The 16,569-nt window shown below is 42.2% G+C and overlaps 2 protein-coding genes across 3 annotated transcripts in view; both read right to left on the bottom strand.

Moving 5' to 3' along the window:
- LOC102297995 (zinc finger protein 99) overlaps positions 1–16,569 on the bottom strand; it is a gene marked incomplete at both ends in the record, with an annotated part of 370,247 nt that overhangs the window by 75,306 nt on the left and 278,372 nt on the right.
- LOC102297688 (sodium channel protein type 4 subunit alpha) overlaps positions 1–16,569 on the bottom strand; it is a 279,846-nt gene that overhangs the window by 36,904 nt on the left and 226,373 nt on the right. For both annotated transcript variants that reach the window (XM_005946550.2, XM_014341435.2), the window contains exon 24: positions 1,112–1,266. In XM_005946550.2, the coding sequence (XP_005946612.1) occupies positions 1,112–1,266 (155 nt within the window). The remainder of the gene's footprint in view (positions 1–1,111; positions 1,267–16,569) is intronic.

Here is a 16,569-nt window from a genome sequence, read left to right as displayed (position 1 = left end):
TACATTGTATGTTTACATTATATTATTACAAACAGCTGTGCTGATGATCAGTGAAATGTGTTTTATGTATATATGAAGATAATTGTGTAAATCACTGCTAATCCAGAACAAAGAACGGATTTATGTTGCTGCTGTTTGTCTCAATTTTTGAAAGCGAACTCAAAATGTGTTGATCATCTGTTCTGTAATTAGACAGTTCATTAAATATAAATCTGTGTAAGGCCGGAGTTTGACTTCATCCAGATAAAAAGTGAATGTTTTCATACGGTTTATTTTTCAGCACAAAGACTCAGGAGACAAAGAAACAAAGACGTTTTTATGAATGCTTAATGGTTTTACTGGTCTGGCTCATTTGAGATTAAATGGGGCCGATGAACTAAAATGGGTCTGACAGTAGAATATATTAGTAATGCTGTGTATATAAACACAAATAAATACAGTAAGTGGGATTAGAGCTCTGGGTAGCTCCCCAACTGGGTCTAGACTGGGTCTAGAGAGTATTTTAAATTCGGGGAATTTAAAATAGAAAGTAGCTCGTCCACAGAAGGACTGGTAGCTCCCCTTACGATAAGGGTTCAGATCGCGCGAACAGGTGTGAAATGTGTGTGTTTAGTTAGTTTGTTTGTTTGCTTGTTTTAATCAATTTTAAATCATGCTTTTTATTTGTTTTTTTTCTAATGTCTCTGTAAAGCACTTTGAATCACCTTGTTGTTGAATTGTGCTATACAAATAAATTTGCCTTGCCTAAACTAAAGTACAGTGAAGTAAAGTGGTATTCATTGAACTAATTCAGTGATGCTGCCTTCATTAGACAGTTGCAGTCAACTGAAGCAAGAGGATTTCTTTAGTTCAGTTACTTTACTGAGTAAATATATAAATGTAAATAGAACTCATTTATTGTATAAATGAAAGTACATTAAGATACAAAAACATAAAGTTAAAAATACAACCGCAATAAATAAAACAATAGTTAGTAGAAAAAAAGATCTTTATTACAGTTAGAATGAAGCTAAAGGAGACTGTGTGTGTGTGTGTGTGTGTGTGTGTAGTGTGCGTGCGTGCGTGTGTGTGTGTGTGTGTGTGTGTGTGTGTGTGTGTGTGTGTGTCTGACCAGCGCTCCGGAGCTGAGGAGGATCATGAAGATGATGAAGGTCTCGAACCAGCTGTGCTCTACAATCTGGTAACAGGTCTTCCTCGTCCTCCACCACATCTGTCCGAGACCTACGGTGGTGTCGATGTCGCAGCACTGAAACCTGGCCACGCACACTGTGGGCGAGAGAGAAGCGCACAAAGAGACAGAAAAATGACTGCACATTCATTTCATTACACCTTAACCGTCAGATACTTTGAAGCACTTATCATAATAATGAGGTATAACAAAGGAGCAAGATGAGAGGTTTTCCTCCCGTCGACTCCTTTCCTTGATTGCATGAAGTTTAACAAACTGAGCTTGTGTGAGTTTGAACTCACAGTTGTGCCTTGCTTCGGGGCACGCTGGTGTCATCGCTACAACAGAAACTCAGGACCACAACACGCCTGCTTTGTAGTATGCAGATGACCCGGAGCCTAAAGTGCTGTGTGTGTGTTCTCTTGTATAAGCCCCGACTCCTCGGCAGATGTTAAGCTTCCGCTTTCCCACAACAACCCAATGATCGTGCGTGTGTGCATGTGTGCATGTGTGTGTGCGTGTGTGCGTGTGTGATGCAGTGAAGATGGTAGCAGATTGCTGCAGATTTATTTTCTGCTCCAAACTGTATTTAACTCTTTCAATCCACTTTCCAGTTTCTTTCATGTTTCTTTAAAATGACCTTTTGTGTCTTTCTTCATATTTCCTGTCATATTTCTCCTGTTCCACTGAGATGCGATGTTCATATTAAACGTGGCCAAAGATTCAGTTACTAAGCTGTCTAAGCACCTTATTGTCATTGCATATGTACAAGGAAATTATGGAAAATACATTATTTGACTGAATTCAATATTTGGTATTTTTATATGAAATGATATAGATTTCATGTGGGTGATTAAAATGATAGTGAAGTGGAACAAAAAAGAAACCTGAGCCAATAAGATGAATTTTGTCAAATTAATTTAGTTTTTAAGTTTTCAAGTGAACAAGATAAAATGTAAAGTTTAGATCAAATCTGGTGCTTAGTTACAGATCCTAGTTATTTTGTTTTTCCTGTATAACTTTCTGATCTGCGTCTGTCATTTAAACTCTGATGAAAAAGATCTTAAGATGAAAAACACACTACAGCTTTGTGCTTCTCTTTTTTTATCAGTGCGTGTCATCACTTTGTACACTGAGTACTGCTGAGCTGCGTTGAAATGCAGTGATATTATCACTCAGCCAGTTACTTACTGCCGTGCATCATCCTATGAGTAAGTGCTGATGAAGCGAGGATCAGATTCCCGTTATTCCTGCTTTATCGCCCATTAAACGCTTGCTGCTAGCATGTTTGGGTTCAGCCAGTTTGGGCTACTAGAACAGCAGATTGCAACCTGATGTTGACTCACAACCAGGACCGGGAACTTCAAGACAATGATTGCTTGAGTGAGGGATGCTGACGTTCCCTTTGGCAAGACGTGATGATGGCTCAGTAACTGACAGTGGAGATGGGGGAATGAGCTTGACAACTTGATCAAGTGCATGTGGTCAGTGGAGAGTGATGGCTCAGCGGTGACATCACACAGAGAGGGGTAGGTCATGACTCAACTCTGTGATCTGTTGTGCAACAACTTTCCCATCCACATTTTTCCAGGAGTAGCTACACAACTATAGTTTTTTCTACTCATGGCAATTTCTCAGCCATGTGAATTTGATGCTTGTGTTTTATATTCATTCCTGCTAAAATCAGACAAAACCCCATCATCTGTTAACAAATGTTATTTCATGCAGGCCTTTTCCTACTTGCATGATGGATGAATGGACAGAGTTCGTGTTTCCTCCATTTGAAACTGCTTCCATAGGTTTAAGCGGGATTATTTTAACATTTAAGCATTAGGGGTAGGGCATCTCACGGTTTTGATAACCAAGGGCTGGTGAGTTGGTAATGTTTGAATGCTGTGATGGTGAGAGCTGAAAAGAAATACTCCTTTGGTATGACATGAACTGTGGGTACTTCTCACTTGTGGGCTATAAAAAGCTGGCACTTAAAACATGAAAAAATGTTTTTCCCCCCTTTTGATTTCTCCGAGTGTTTATTAGTTGCTGACAGTTTGCTTTGCTATGAACCACCGGATGTCAATTAAACCTCAGTCACACAGCCGTAGAGACTTTTTGGTGACCCCCTGGTGACTCCCAGTCCCTACAGAAAAATAACTATTCCTCAACCAGTTGGTGAGTGGTCTGGACATTGTTGGCAGTTGCTGGTTAACCCTTTAAGACCTACCATAGAACCAAGTCCGCCAGAGCTTATATTATATTTGTACATGCTGTAGAACCATTTTTGGGAGCATTTCAAGTTGCTATACATCAATACAACCATTATAGCCCAGATTTTAATAATATGTCTGCATTAAGTGCATAGTAATTACATAAATTGCAAAAAAGTGCAATAAACTACAAAAAAATTGAAAATCGTTTTTGTTTTTTTAACATATATTTCTAGTTAGAGAAATTTAAGAGGCTTATCCCTCAAAACTGTAAATACAAAAAAGTTGCACAAAATAGTTTCCCACCACAGGAAATTTATTTTGAGTGTCTTCATAGTTTTATTTTTGAAATACACCAATTTTTATATACTGCAGGAAAAACGAAAATAAATATTATATGCAAATTTGCAAAAAAGCAGCATATGCATCAAAATAAACTATTTCCAGCAGTGCAATATGAGTCCTAAGCATCCCAGAAACGACACAGAAAGTCATAAAGTCAAACATAACTTTTAAAAACACCAGTATAGGCTCATAGGTCCCTGATGGTAAAAAATACCAACGTAGGAAGTGTTATGAACAGCTGATCGGATCGGCAAAGCGTGTTTCTGGAATATTATGTTTTTGTTGCTGCAAGTGCTTTTTATGCAGTTTTTGCAAAGCTTATGTGGAAGGAAACTGTGACCGAGGACAAGCTGATGGCATAAGATGTAAGTACAACTCCTCCGGTTTCATATGCAAAAAAAATTATTGCGCTAGCTTACGTGGTTGCAGTGCTACCGGGATTTAAAAATAGTTACGCAAAACTAGAGATGGACCGATCCGATATTACGTATCGGTATCGGTCCGATACTGACCTAAATTACTGGATCGGATATCGGAGAAAAATAAAAAATGTAATCCGATCCATTAAATATCACGAAAGCACCTCACAAAACTTGCAACACGCCGTAACTCACCTCAGAACGTTAGCACGTCGGAGCAGTATGCATCACGTGATAGAGCGGCTGTGGCATGCGGGACCTGTCGGTGGTCTGGATAGCATTGGAGCTTCGCTAGCAACCCGGCATTTCATCTCCGACAAAGTTATCCCCGAGAGAAGTAAAGCAAGTGTGTAAGTCCATCTCTGAATGTTTGTAAAGCATTCCTGCGTTAAGCTTAAAACAATATGGAGCGACTGCCTCTCTCTGCTGCTACTTCAATCATGAAACTGCTTAATGATCAGCTGATCGGCTTTTCTGTCGGAGTCCGTCTCTCTTGTTTGTTTTTGGCCCACTTTGCACCAGAAAGAGGAAACCAGCGGCTGAACAACAGCAGCACGTTTAAGCTTGATAAGCTGTTGTTAGAATTTATTTAATATTACTTTCTACACCAGGATCTTTTCTACGTAGCTGACGGCTGGTAACTGTGCAGGGGCGGATCTAGCAAAGTTTAGCCAGGGGGGCCGATAGGGCATAACGGGAAAAGGGGGCACAAAGACATACTTTTCTTTCTTATTCTCATTTAAAATGTCTAGCTTTTAATAAATAATTATCTGAATCTTACACCCAAAGTTTTAATTGATGTAAAATGATAGAAGTCATTACTGTATATAGTAACTTTAAGTCTAATATACCCTAGTAAGCTATAGTACTTTTTCCTTTGGGAAGTACCATCTGTGCAGTCTGCAATTTTGTTGAAGAAAGATGTTGAATCTATTTAATATTTCTTGAAAAATAATTATTTCTGTGCATTTTTTTTCGCACACTGCATCAAATTAAGGTTGATTACGTCGATTAAGCATCATGAGGTGGAGGTTGAGGGGGTGGTTCCCTTTTTTTTTTTTTTTTTTGTGTCTGGGAGTTTGCAACCCTATTAGTTAGGTTGCTTAATATTTACAGCTAAGTACTCTTTAAAATACCAGAATAGGAGGATGTGATAGGTTTAAGTTTATTAGATTGATCAGTATTGCTGAACTATGAAATTTTTTTTTTTTGCATACAGGTATAACAGAATAGCTTTAGTGTAGTTGTTGTTTTAAACTTGAGTATGAACTTATACAAAATGCAGCAAGATATTTAAAAAAACAGTTTTGTTCATTAAAACACACTATATCGGATTCATATCGGTATCGGCAGATATCCAAATTTATGATACCGGTATCGGTATCGGACATAAAAAAGTGGTATCGTGCCATCTCTACACAAAACAGAGCGTGCCCACTCTGACCGGCTTTGAAGGGTTATAAGTGCAACCAAAAACCTCCTTGCATTTTATTTCGCTGATAGCAAGTTGCTGAAATCATCTGTAGCTTGCTTGGAAGATGCCAGCTTGTTTGCAAACCCTGGGATTCTCAGGCAAATTCTGTAGTTCTGTTTCCTTCAAACTTATTATTATAGGAAACAATGCAAGCGTTTGGGTACAGTTTAAAAAAATGAAGCAAACCGATTTTCAGTTAACACCAGTTGATGATTTAAGAACTGTCAGTAAATTTTTCTGATAAAAAAAAATAAAATTATTTGTTTCAACTGCACCAGAATTCTTTTTCAATGACTGAAAATTAGACTTAAACAAAAAGGAAAATCTTCAAATATAAAGAGAACTATATATTTGGATTTAAGCCATTTATATGGAAGAGGAATAACTGTGGCCCAAGAGTGGAGCCCTGATGAACACCAAACTTTTACTGTGCTTTTACAGAAAGGCAGCTCAACTCTGTCATTGTTTCATTTTAGTTTTTAAGACTTAAGGCCTTCAACTTTAAGGCACCCCAGTACTGCCATCAAGATGAGCCGTAATAAATATGTAGTCACATGTCACTTTATGTAAAGTAAGTGAAAACATTTTCTCCTGGTTTCATGGTTGTTTCCTATAACAAACAGAATGAAAAAAATCACAAGCTGCTCTTCACTCTGCTGATTGCCGTGTTCGCCTGCCTGTAATTAGAGCTCTGATTACCTCGGCTTTCTGTCTCCATGGCTACTAATAGGCTTTTCTCCAATATGTCAGTCGGATAATCCAATGAAAACAAGTGAACAGTAATCCGACACTCAATCAGCCCACTTGGCAAGAGTTATTATCTGTGCGCGTGTGTGCATTAGGAAACCCCCTCTGCTTGTACTGACTGCAGTCTTAATAAACACATTTGCTGCTATAAACTCTTACTGAATGTCTTGTTACATCACCTGTTGGTCAAACTGACGCCTCCTTCGTTACTCTCGATCTCTGCTGTGCACACCATCGATCCGTTATTGAACGCTACTGAGAAAACGCTCCTGAATGATCTCCTGCCAGGTGATTGCATTTGATCCTTGTTGCCTCCACATAAATGTCACAATCTCAACACACACACACACACACACACACACACACACACACACACACACACACACACACACACACACACACACCTATACTATATCAGCAGAAATTCTAGAAAGTTCAAATGTGAATATTCTTCCAAAAGGTGTCTGATGGGCGAGTGAGCGAGCTGACATCATAAGCCTCAGCTCCCTATGCTCTGCGTACTACGTTCATCTTCATATATAAAACTAATGTCACATTTAAAATAAAATAAAGGTTAATAAACAGTCGGGCGAGTAGTAAAGTCAACTAAGTAAAGACATAAGGAGCAGAGCGCGGGCTGTGAAGGTGCTGGAGGATGGCCATGACCAGTCATTTACAATAATTATACACTTAATAACCTTTTATTTTCTTTAGTTTCTCCTTGTAATAGATCCTGTACTTATCCACTTTGTCAATGAATTATATATACCTTCACGGGTCACTTCATTAGGTACAGCTTGTGCTTTAATACCTCATAACTTTCTCAGGGATTCATAATATATTCTGATTCTGATACAGATTAAGTAAAGCTGCTGATGGACGTAAATCAACTAAAGGCTTCAGTCGGCTGCAGGAAAGTTTCACATTTCAAACTGAACCCTTGTAATTTGAAGATGTGAGGAGGAAAGTGGTTCAAAAAATGAATAATGTGATCAAAATGACTAAATATTTAAACAAGAACTGCAGTTTTGGGTCTGTTTAACAGTAGATGTCCACAGTGATTTACCTCTGGTGGGTGAAAGGTTCAGTACACGCTGTCCTCAGCATCTCGGCTCACATTAGGAGGAAGCGTTTAAATGATCACGACAAAGCGCTAAAAGATCCATGCGACAGTGTGACAGAGGAGGCGGCGGCATGTTCGCGCCTTGCTCAGGGGCCCTTCAGCAGCCACCTTGTGTCAGCTCATACCTGAGACCTTTCAGCTAGAGGAGCAGCAAACGCTGCTGCTGCCGCCTCTGCAGGCATCACACGCTGCCCACTGAGGCAGAAACACACTCGCATATTCTGTCTCAATCGTGTGTCGCGTGGCATCAAAACATTAACCAATGAGCTGGCATTTAGAGGACTAATGAGGCAGCTAATCTAACGCTCACTGTTAGTACAGATGTGTGTGTCTGTGTGTTTGTGTGTGAGCGGGAGAGAGTGAGTCCAACTTGAATCAGTGAATGTCTGTGTTTATATCTTCAGTGGAGCTGATACATTTTCTGCATTCATGTTAAATGATGACCTGCTGTGTGCACACCTGTAAAGCACATATATGTACATTGTGTGTGTGTGTGTGTGTGTGTGTGTGTGTGTGTGTGTGTGTGTGTGTGTGCGTGTGTGTGTGTTTTAGTGGAGATAAGAGTGAGTGAATGTTTGTGCCAGGACATCAGAGCCTGTTCGTGTGTGTCGGCTCTGGGCCCGGGGAAAATACTGAAACGACAGCAGCAACCTGGAGACGACTGAAAGCAACCAAACCTGCTCTGATGTGGGTCTCTTTTTCCACCAAGAGCCCCCAAAAGACTTCACTTTGCACATTTTACTTTTAATTTGATGACAATGATGGAAGCAAAACATAAAGCCAGAGGGAGACTGGTAGTAAATGCAGTAAAATAAAACCACTGAGCAATCTCATGAAGAGCACGCACTGAGAGAAATGTGGTGGAGAGAGATATAACGTGCTAAAAGTCACCATCCTGACTACACTACACAGCAGCAGGAGCTGAGTGACCTAACGGGCAGGATCCAGAAACACTGCTGTCAAAAAGGTGGACGGCACATCCTCTGAACTAAAGAGAAGAGAGGGGCCATCCGACTTGTTATCAGCACTCAGTTCAAAAGCCCGAATCTCTGATTGGATGGGAGTGTAAGGAATTAGCAGGCTGCACATCTGGAAAGGCAACAGATCCTCTCAGATCCTTCAGTGAGGGCTTGCATATGTCAGCAAGACGATGCTAAACTGCACAATGCAACTACTCACACAGCACGGTGTCATACAGAAATACAAGAGTCTGGGAGCTGAATTGGCCTCAAATTTTCCTCTTTTCTTGCATTATTGCATTAAATTGTAAAGCAGGACCGCACAATGTTTATTATGAAGTGCATTAAGTATAGGATTACTTTGAGTTTGCTGGGTTTGTTTCGCTCAGGCAGATTGTTGTGATATGTTCAACTTTAACCTTTTCAAAGCTGTTTCGAGGATGTAAGTCATCTTTAATATATCTCATGTAATGTATGTCAGGTGATCATGTAAGTCGATTCACACTTGAGCAGAAGGAGGAGATTCTGTTTTCAGTGTGTGCTTTAAAAAAGCGAACACGCGACCTTTATCAGCTCCCGCAGATAAACACTGACCCTTTCATCCCACTTGCAACTGCATACATGTGAACTTCCTCTCAGAAAGTATGAGTGTTGCTTCAGAGCTCAGGTCTCACAGGGTCAAGTACATCTTTTGGAGCTGTCTTCCCCTCACTGAATGCTCGGGTAATTATTTCCCCTTTAAAGCAGAAATAAAGAGGCCTTTGTTTGGTTTGATCAGGTAAAAGCAGGAAATGTGAAAGCGAACCGATGACCTTCATTCATCTGAGGAGTTTCTTTATGCTGCCGTTCTCCGGCTCGTTAGCGCTACTCGCTGAGCTTTCCCCGTTCGACCGACCTTTCTTCCCGCCTGATGAATAATTAGCGGCAGGGGAGCGTCGCCATTCAGGCCGACACACACACTCTGTCTTCCTGACAGCTAGAGGGAGCAGCAGGGAGGCACGCTGCTTTTTGTGCTTTGTAATCACAGCATGGAGGAACACACACATATACCACATGTATATAAATATATACAAAGACATGAAGACGCACAGAAACAATTCTTCAAAGCTGACACTGCAGCGCTGTGAGGATTAAAAACACTGCTCCAGCATTTGCATGTTAGCAAGAAAAGTTTGAATCTGTGCGATTCTAATGTTCTCAAAGAGGCTGAACCTTCCTTCTTCTTATTTATCTTTCCTCATATGTCTTTTTACTCTTTACTCACTGTTGTCATGTGTACATTCAAACCCAGGATTAATAGTAAAACTACAGAACACATCAAGTCCATCAGGTAATATTTCACATGACTTCTTCCTGTTTTTTAAAGTAATGCAGTACGTTACACACTGAGTTCCTAAAGAAAGTAATTTGTTACGCTACTTGTGGCATTAACACTCCAGTCCCGATCATCTCTAAAGTGGCCTGAAAGTTAGTTAGTTAGTGCTCTAACATTATAACTTAACAATATGACACTTAAGCTACAGACCCACACACCAACACAAAACTTTGTCCTAATGACGACCCACATACAATCTTTCTATTAGTTTTTTTGTATGAACACAAAGCACAAAGGAAACAACAAAACCAGCACAAAGACACTTCAAAGCCATCACCATGGTGATTCTACTATAAAAACACGAACAGGTTACAAACCTTTGGGCCCGACTGCCCATCACTGCCTTTCTTACCTTTGTTTCAGGTGTAAGATCGCTCTGCTAGCTTAGCATTAGCTCGTCCGTGTGCAGATGCTCGCAAAGAGCTGAAGTTGTGTTAGCGGCACGATGCGGCGGTTTCTGTCCTGGACAGTTTCCACTTTACCATCACGCTCTCGTCCTTTTGTGCAACAAAAATAAAAGTAGTGAAGATAAATAAGCTCCTCAAAAGCTGTATCGGCGTAACGCTCCGGCATTTCCCTCCTGCCAGCACACAAACTGAAACGAGCTGACTGCAGCAAAGAAAGAAAAGCACGTTTGTTTGATGTGTCTCTCCCATTTCTATCTGCCCAGCCTCTGTAACGCAAGTAACGACATAATGGTAACTGAAAAATGTAATGTGATTACAATAGCGTAATCACACCCTGACCATGTGTGATGAGTTGTGAGAAGATCAGGATGGAGATCTGTTTACATTTGGTTTGAAGCCCCGCCAATAAATCCTTATAAAGCTGTTACGAGTGGGGACTGCCTGACCGTGGGTTTAAACGTGGGGCAGCGTGGAGATGTTAAAACACTCCCGGGACTCTGCCTTTGTCCTGAACATCCAGATGGCCACACACACACACACACACACACACACACACACACACACACACACACAGCAAAGTAAACTGCTTCCTCCCCGTATTCATATACACACACAGCTGGTGCCTGCCTGCTGCTGTTAGTCATTTTCCTGGCCTACTTCTGCAGCAGCTGGCCGAGTCGCCGGAACCACTGCTCCCCTCACACACACACATACACACACACACACACACACACACAGCAGCACATAGCTGTGTCAGCATACTGGTGGTACTGGTCCAGTGTGTAAAGGGACTGTGAGCTGAGTCAGGAGGGAAGCCAGGCGGCAACAGCAGCAGCACGCCGGAGGTCGAAATCTGTTTCTCTATCCAAAAATCTGTTGATGTCAGTAAGGTCAAAAGGTCAACAGGTCAAACACCACCATCATCATCATCATCTTTCCTTCTGGGCCTTTCTGTCCTCGCTTCCTGTTCCTCTCTCTTCTGTTTTCCTTTCGTCTCACTTGTTCTCTTGAGCTTTTTTTTCATTCTAATTAGCAGCTCTTTCTTCTTTTTCTCTCGCACATTTTATCCTCATCTTCACCCTTCCGATCTTCATCATCACATCTTCTGTATCAGCCAGAACAACATTTTTTTCCAAGAGGTACGGAGAGTGAGGTTCATACCGTCAAGGTCCGCCTTGTTTTGCACTTTCTCTCATTTCCTTTTGTCTCTTTTCACATCTTCATTTGCTTTTCATCTCCTCTCGTCTATAGCTTCACTGCAAAAACTCAAAATCTTACCAAGTATATTTGTCTTATTTCTAGTCAAAATTATCTCATTACACTTAAAATAAGACACAATCAGCTACAGGGCAACGTTTCAGTAAGCTAAAGGAACTTGTTTCAAGACAGTGAATCTTGAAACTAGAGAAAAACTAGAGATTTTTCACTTGTTCCATTGGCAGATTTTTTCACTTATTTTAAGCTAAAATATCTTGTATTAAGTGAAAAAATCTGCCAATGGAACAAGTGAAAAATCTCTAGTTTTTCTCTAGTTTCAAGATTCACTGTCTTGAAACAAGTTCCTTTAGCTTACTGAAATGTTGCCCTGTAGCTGATTGTGTCTTATTTTAAGTGTAATGAGATAATTTTGACTAGAAATAAGACAAATATACTTGGTAAGATTTTGAGTTTTTGCAGTGTTCTTATCATGCACTCGCTTGCTGGCGACCCATTGAGGGTCAGGGAGGTGAAAATATCTCGATGAGCGGGTGGAGGGAGGTTTGGAGTCTTCTCTCACCCCCGTTCTCTGCGACCTGCTGGAGCGGGGGGGCTAGGAGGAGGAGTTGGCCGTCCGACTGCGGTCTGGAGTGTGGAGCCTTCCTGCTGCTGCGGAGTCGGGGCGGTCTGCCTCCCCCCACCGCAGGGAAAAGGGTAACACCACCTGGGTCTGGGTGCAGTTCCCCCCTCCAGGGGCAAGGGTACCTAGACCCGGTTTGTAGAGTACGCTTGGGGAGTGTGATCGTGTGTACAGCGTCTCTTTATGTCTGTCTCCACGTTGGTTGAGTGTGGAGTAAGTGCATATGAGAGCATGAGGGTGGGAATGGATGTTTGTATATGTGTGTGCCTGTATGTCTGTGTCTATATGTCAGGTTGGGTGTCAGGCGCCACCTCTCTGGGGACATCTTAGGCCCTCCAAGGTATGGAGGCCTATCTCCCCCTACCACCACTTCCCCTGCCAGTGGCGGACCCCCTCAGACATCGGTGCGTTGGTGGTTCTTTGTGTCCGGGGATGGGCGTCCAGGTACACACCGGCTCACTCCTTGGCGGCCGCTTATCGGGGCCTGGAGCCTGGGGCTTGCTCGGGCCACTTCGGAGGTGGGGTGCCCCCGGCCTCTCGGCCTGGGGCTCGGTCACTCAGGCACGGCTGGCTGCCGGCGGAGCTCACGGGCGCGTCACTGCAACTCCCCCTGGCTTCTGCTCCGCGGCTGCTGAGTGAGCCCTCATCTGGGACTCTCCTCAGCTCTTTCTGGGACAGTGGCGCGGCTGCCCCTCTGTTGGTCTTCCTTGGTCTCTTGTGTTCTGGGGGCCTCTGGATGTCTGGAGTTTTGATCTCCTCCATACCTGCTTCATGCCCTGGAGGACGGGGCTGTGGCCCCCCCACCCTCTAGCAGATCATTACATGAAGGAACCTTTTAAAAAAAAAAAACAAGCGCGTCCATGCTCACAGGTGTACACACGGGTGATCACACCCACAAACTACACCCTTTTTGGCTCCTACCTCAAAGCACACTGTGTTGTGTTGATCTTATGTGCTGCACAATAATGTTTAACATTTAGTATTTACTGTCATATTCCCATATATCATTGTGATGTTGTTTATTCTATTACTCTTGTTCTCTTCTGCTTGCTTTCTTTTTTCTTTCTCAGCAGGTGATCCAGGTGATTGATATATGCATTTTTTTTCTCTGCCCGTTCTGTTGGTTTTTGTCTTTTGCCCTTCTCCCCCGTCCCTCTTCTCAGCTGTTTCTCTTTCCCTCTTTCTTTCTCCCCTTCTTTCCCCCAGTCAAGTCTGTCCCGTATTCAGTAAGTGAAAATAAAATAAACAATAAAAGGTGAATCAAATGGACCATTACGGCAAGGCTGGGATGGTCAATTTGGTAAAGTAAATCCGTTGGGCATCTTTCTTTGCCTTTAGACAACAATTCTGATGGCAAAAGAGCCAAACGGGACAGGCCAGAAAAAAAAAAAAAAAAAAAAAAAAAAAAAAAAAAAGAAAATATCTCGATGACTCTTCTTGTTAAAACCGATTGGAGAGGAGAGTCAGTGGCAACGCATGGCCCGCCAGGTCACTCAGAGTAACACGTGGTCTCAAACTCAACCAACTTAGAGTTAATTTCCAGCCCTTTTAATACAGTTTTGTCTGTGTGGAGCTCTGTAGCATTAGACCTAAACAAAAGCTAACCTCAGATGGGTCGACAGTAAGAGGCTTGTTCTCTCACAGAATTTCTTCTTCTCCCTTTCTGTTTTTCAGCCACTCTTCCCTTCATCTCCTCTCTGTTCAGTTTATTCTTCTTATTGGTTTCATGTTCTCCTTCTTTGATTTTCCTCTTTCCCTTTTTCATCAGTATTTAACACAGACACACAGGTGACAGGACTGCAGCATAAAGAAGGACTTTCGTTCGTGTTCATCTCTCTGCTGTCGCTGATCCAGCGGCTGATCCGAGTCCAGCCGGTGACAAACGTCTGCCTGCTGTGAAGGACTCTGCTGAATCAGGAAGAAGCGGGTGGCGTGTTGGGACATTCGCGATGGACGCATCAATCTTCTAAATGAATCAAAGCTAATACAACATCTGCTGTTTGGCAGCCGCTTACAAAGCACCGCTCGCTGGGAACGGGCCCCGCTTTGGTTTAACACTGGAAAGTGATGGAGAGTGAGCCTCTGCAAAATATGATCCAGTACCGAGCGATACCGGGGTCAGAATTACCAATATCAAGAGCCTTTCTTCTATTGTGTCACAGTGAATTATGTTTATTATGTATGGAAGGCTTTCATGTCCATGTGCTATATGGTTAGTGCTCAATTGTGTGGCAGTACAGTCTCATGTCCAGTGCTTCTGGCATGCAGGCTGTCTTTACTGGGTAGTATTTAAGCTGTAAAACCTATTTCCTTCCTGTGGGGAATCATAATGTGTGGGCCATTCGTGCATTGCACTGTTTCATTCGGTAACCAACAGTGTAAAAGTCAAACTGTTTCTGTTGATCTTAAATGCTAACCATTGTGCTTTTTGAACTCTACTAGAGTGGCTTTGCATAAGTCATAGTTCATAATAATCCTTGTTTACCGTACACTAGACCTTGGTACAGCCTCTCAGTTCACTCTGAAGGGGAGGGGGAGGTAAAAATGGTGCCTGAAACACACTCCTTTAAGCCCGCTTCACTCTTATTGGCTCTCCTTTAAATAGTAAGTTTTAAGAGCTGGTGAGTGTGGCTTCTGTATTGCTTTCACAGCCTGAAATGACCATATTAGACATATTAAAGGTTATCAAATGGCAGTCGATGTGGGTGAAGAATAAAGCCAGTGTGGAAGTAACTGTAGTCTCACAGACTTCCATGTCAAAATGTCCAAGAGTACAGCAGACATAAACATGTTTACAGCCTGCTATGAAGAACGGTTTGGCCTCTGTGGCTAATTTCAGCCAGTTTTTCATAACAGACCTGTTTGGATTCAATTCAGGCTCAAGGTTAAGGGCTTGTCTGTGCAGTTAATTGTACTAGCAGATGGTACAAAAAGCCTGTGCTTCAGTTTCAGTGAGTTAAATTCAAGGATTTTAGCAGTCTGTTACGTAGCACTAATGCAGGTATTGGCAACTTCACACTTTGGACACAGAGCTTTGGTAGTAGCAAGTCAAAGTTGTGGCAGCCAAAATGCTGACCCCTTGGCTATGTCCATCCTGGCCATGTTTAACAAGAGCATCCACCACTGTAACGGCACACATGACAGAAAACATAGTCTTGGAAAGAGTCTCTTGGCAAAATCCAGTCCAATTTATGAAGTAGCATTTATTTGTAATCTTATTTATCAATTAACAAACTGATAAATAGACACAAAAGTAGATACTTTTTTTTGTAAGCATGGGGCTTGCATTGTTATAATCTACAGTTTGTCTAATTGCTCTGAATCATTCAAGATGTTTGTCACTTGTAAACACTGCATGTTACACGATGGAGTCTCACTAATGAATTCTCTGCAGGTGTTCCACAGAGAGGGTTTTCCAGCTGGCTGGCCTGATTCTTTCTGAGCCTCTTCCCACTGTAACCTCATATTACCTCCCAAAGCCAAATACAGACATAAAGGTTTAACTGAAAAGCTTGACGAAATTAAATTAGTTATCGATGCATTTTGAGTCATTTTACCAACATGTGCAAACCATCCCCCGACAGCTCATGTGTCTCTTTTGTGGCATGCTGGCTTTGCTGAACTGTGTCTAAGACAAATCTGTGCGTTCCAGGAGGAAACCGGCTGAGTCAGGAGGGAAACAAGGTGTTTGCTTTTCACCTGGGTTAGTCCGTACAGGATCATAAATCTCGTTGTGAAAGTATTGGGGCATGTGGGTGGCGGGATGGGCTTGTGGTTAGTGGAACCATTATGTGACTGCAGGGATGCATCTCCACTCCCTGCAAGTCAGAGGCTTTGTACTTTAGACCAAGCTCGTGACCAAAAAGGCAGCAATAGATGAACATGTCCAGATTCTACCATCATTTTGGGAAATACGTGAACTAAACCAGATGGGAGTGCACTTAATTGAATGTATAAGTACTACCACAACAAAGAAAAATAGCTAAACACGTCTCTAATCAAATTAAGTTGCATTCATATCTGCATAATACAAAAGATGCTTTCACTGGAACTTGAAACCACAAAAAAGATCCATGCAGATTCAATTTAAAGTGAACTGTGCATCGTGGTTTTCATGTGGATGCAGCCACCCAAACTTTACAACAACAGCTAAACGACTCATGGAACATGACATTAATCATAGCCAACGAGCTGCCCCCCATACTTTCAAAACCCCAATCTAATCAAGAATCCATGAGACTTTCTGGAACTGGTCGTGCCGTGGAGGCCGTTCAGTTACGTAAGCCCTGAAGCACGTTGCTCGATGGTTGCCACTGTTGCTTCTCAGCGGTTGGATCCTGGGACTTATTGTGAAAAGTTCGCACCTTCTATGTGTGCTTGCATGGGTTTCCTTGGGGAGCTCTGGTCTCTCCTCCCATCAAAAACTTGCCTCATTCACCTGTGACGGTGCTCTTGACTACAGTACTGGCTTACAGCTGCAGCTGGTCCCCAGGCTTTGCAGTTCTGAAATC

Source organism: Haplochromis burtoni, unplaced genomic scaffold (genome assembly GCF_018398535.1).
Source record: "Haplochromis burtoni strain Fernald_Lab_line unplaced genomic scaffold, NCSU_Asbu1 Contig_480, whole genome shotgun sequence".
NCBI classification, from domain to species: domain Eukaryota; kingdom Metazoa; phylum Chordata; class Actinopteri; order Cichliformes; family Cichlidae; genus Haplochromis; species Haplochromis burtoni.
The sequence above is the reverse complement of the archived record's forward strand: the minus strand, read 5'-3'. Positions and strand labels throughout refer to the sequence as shown.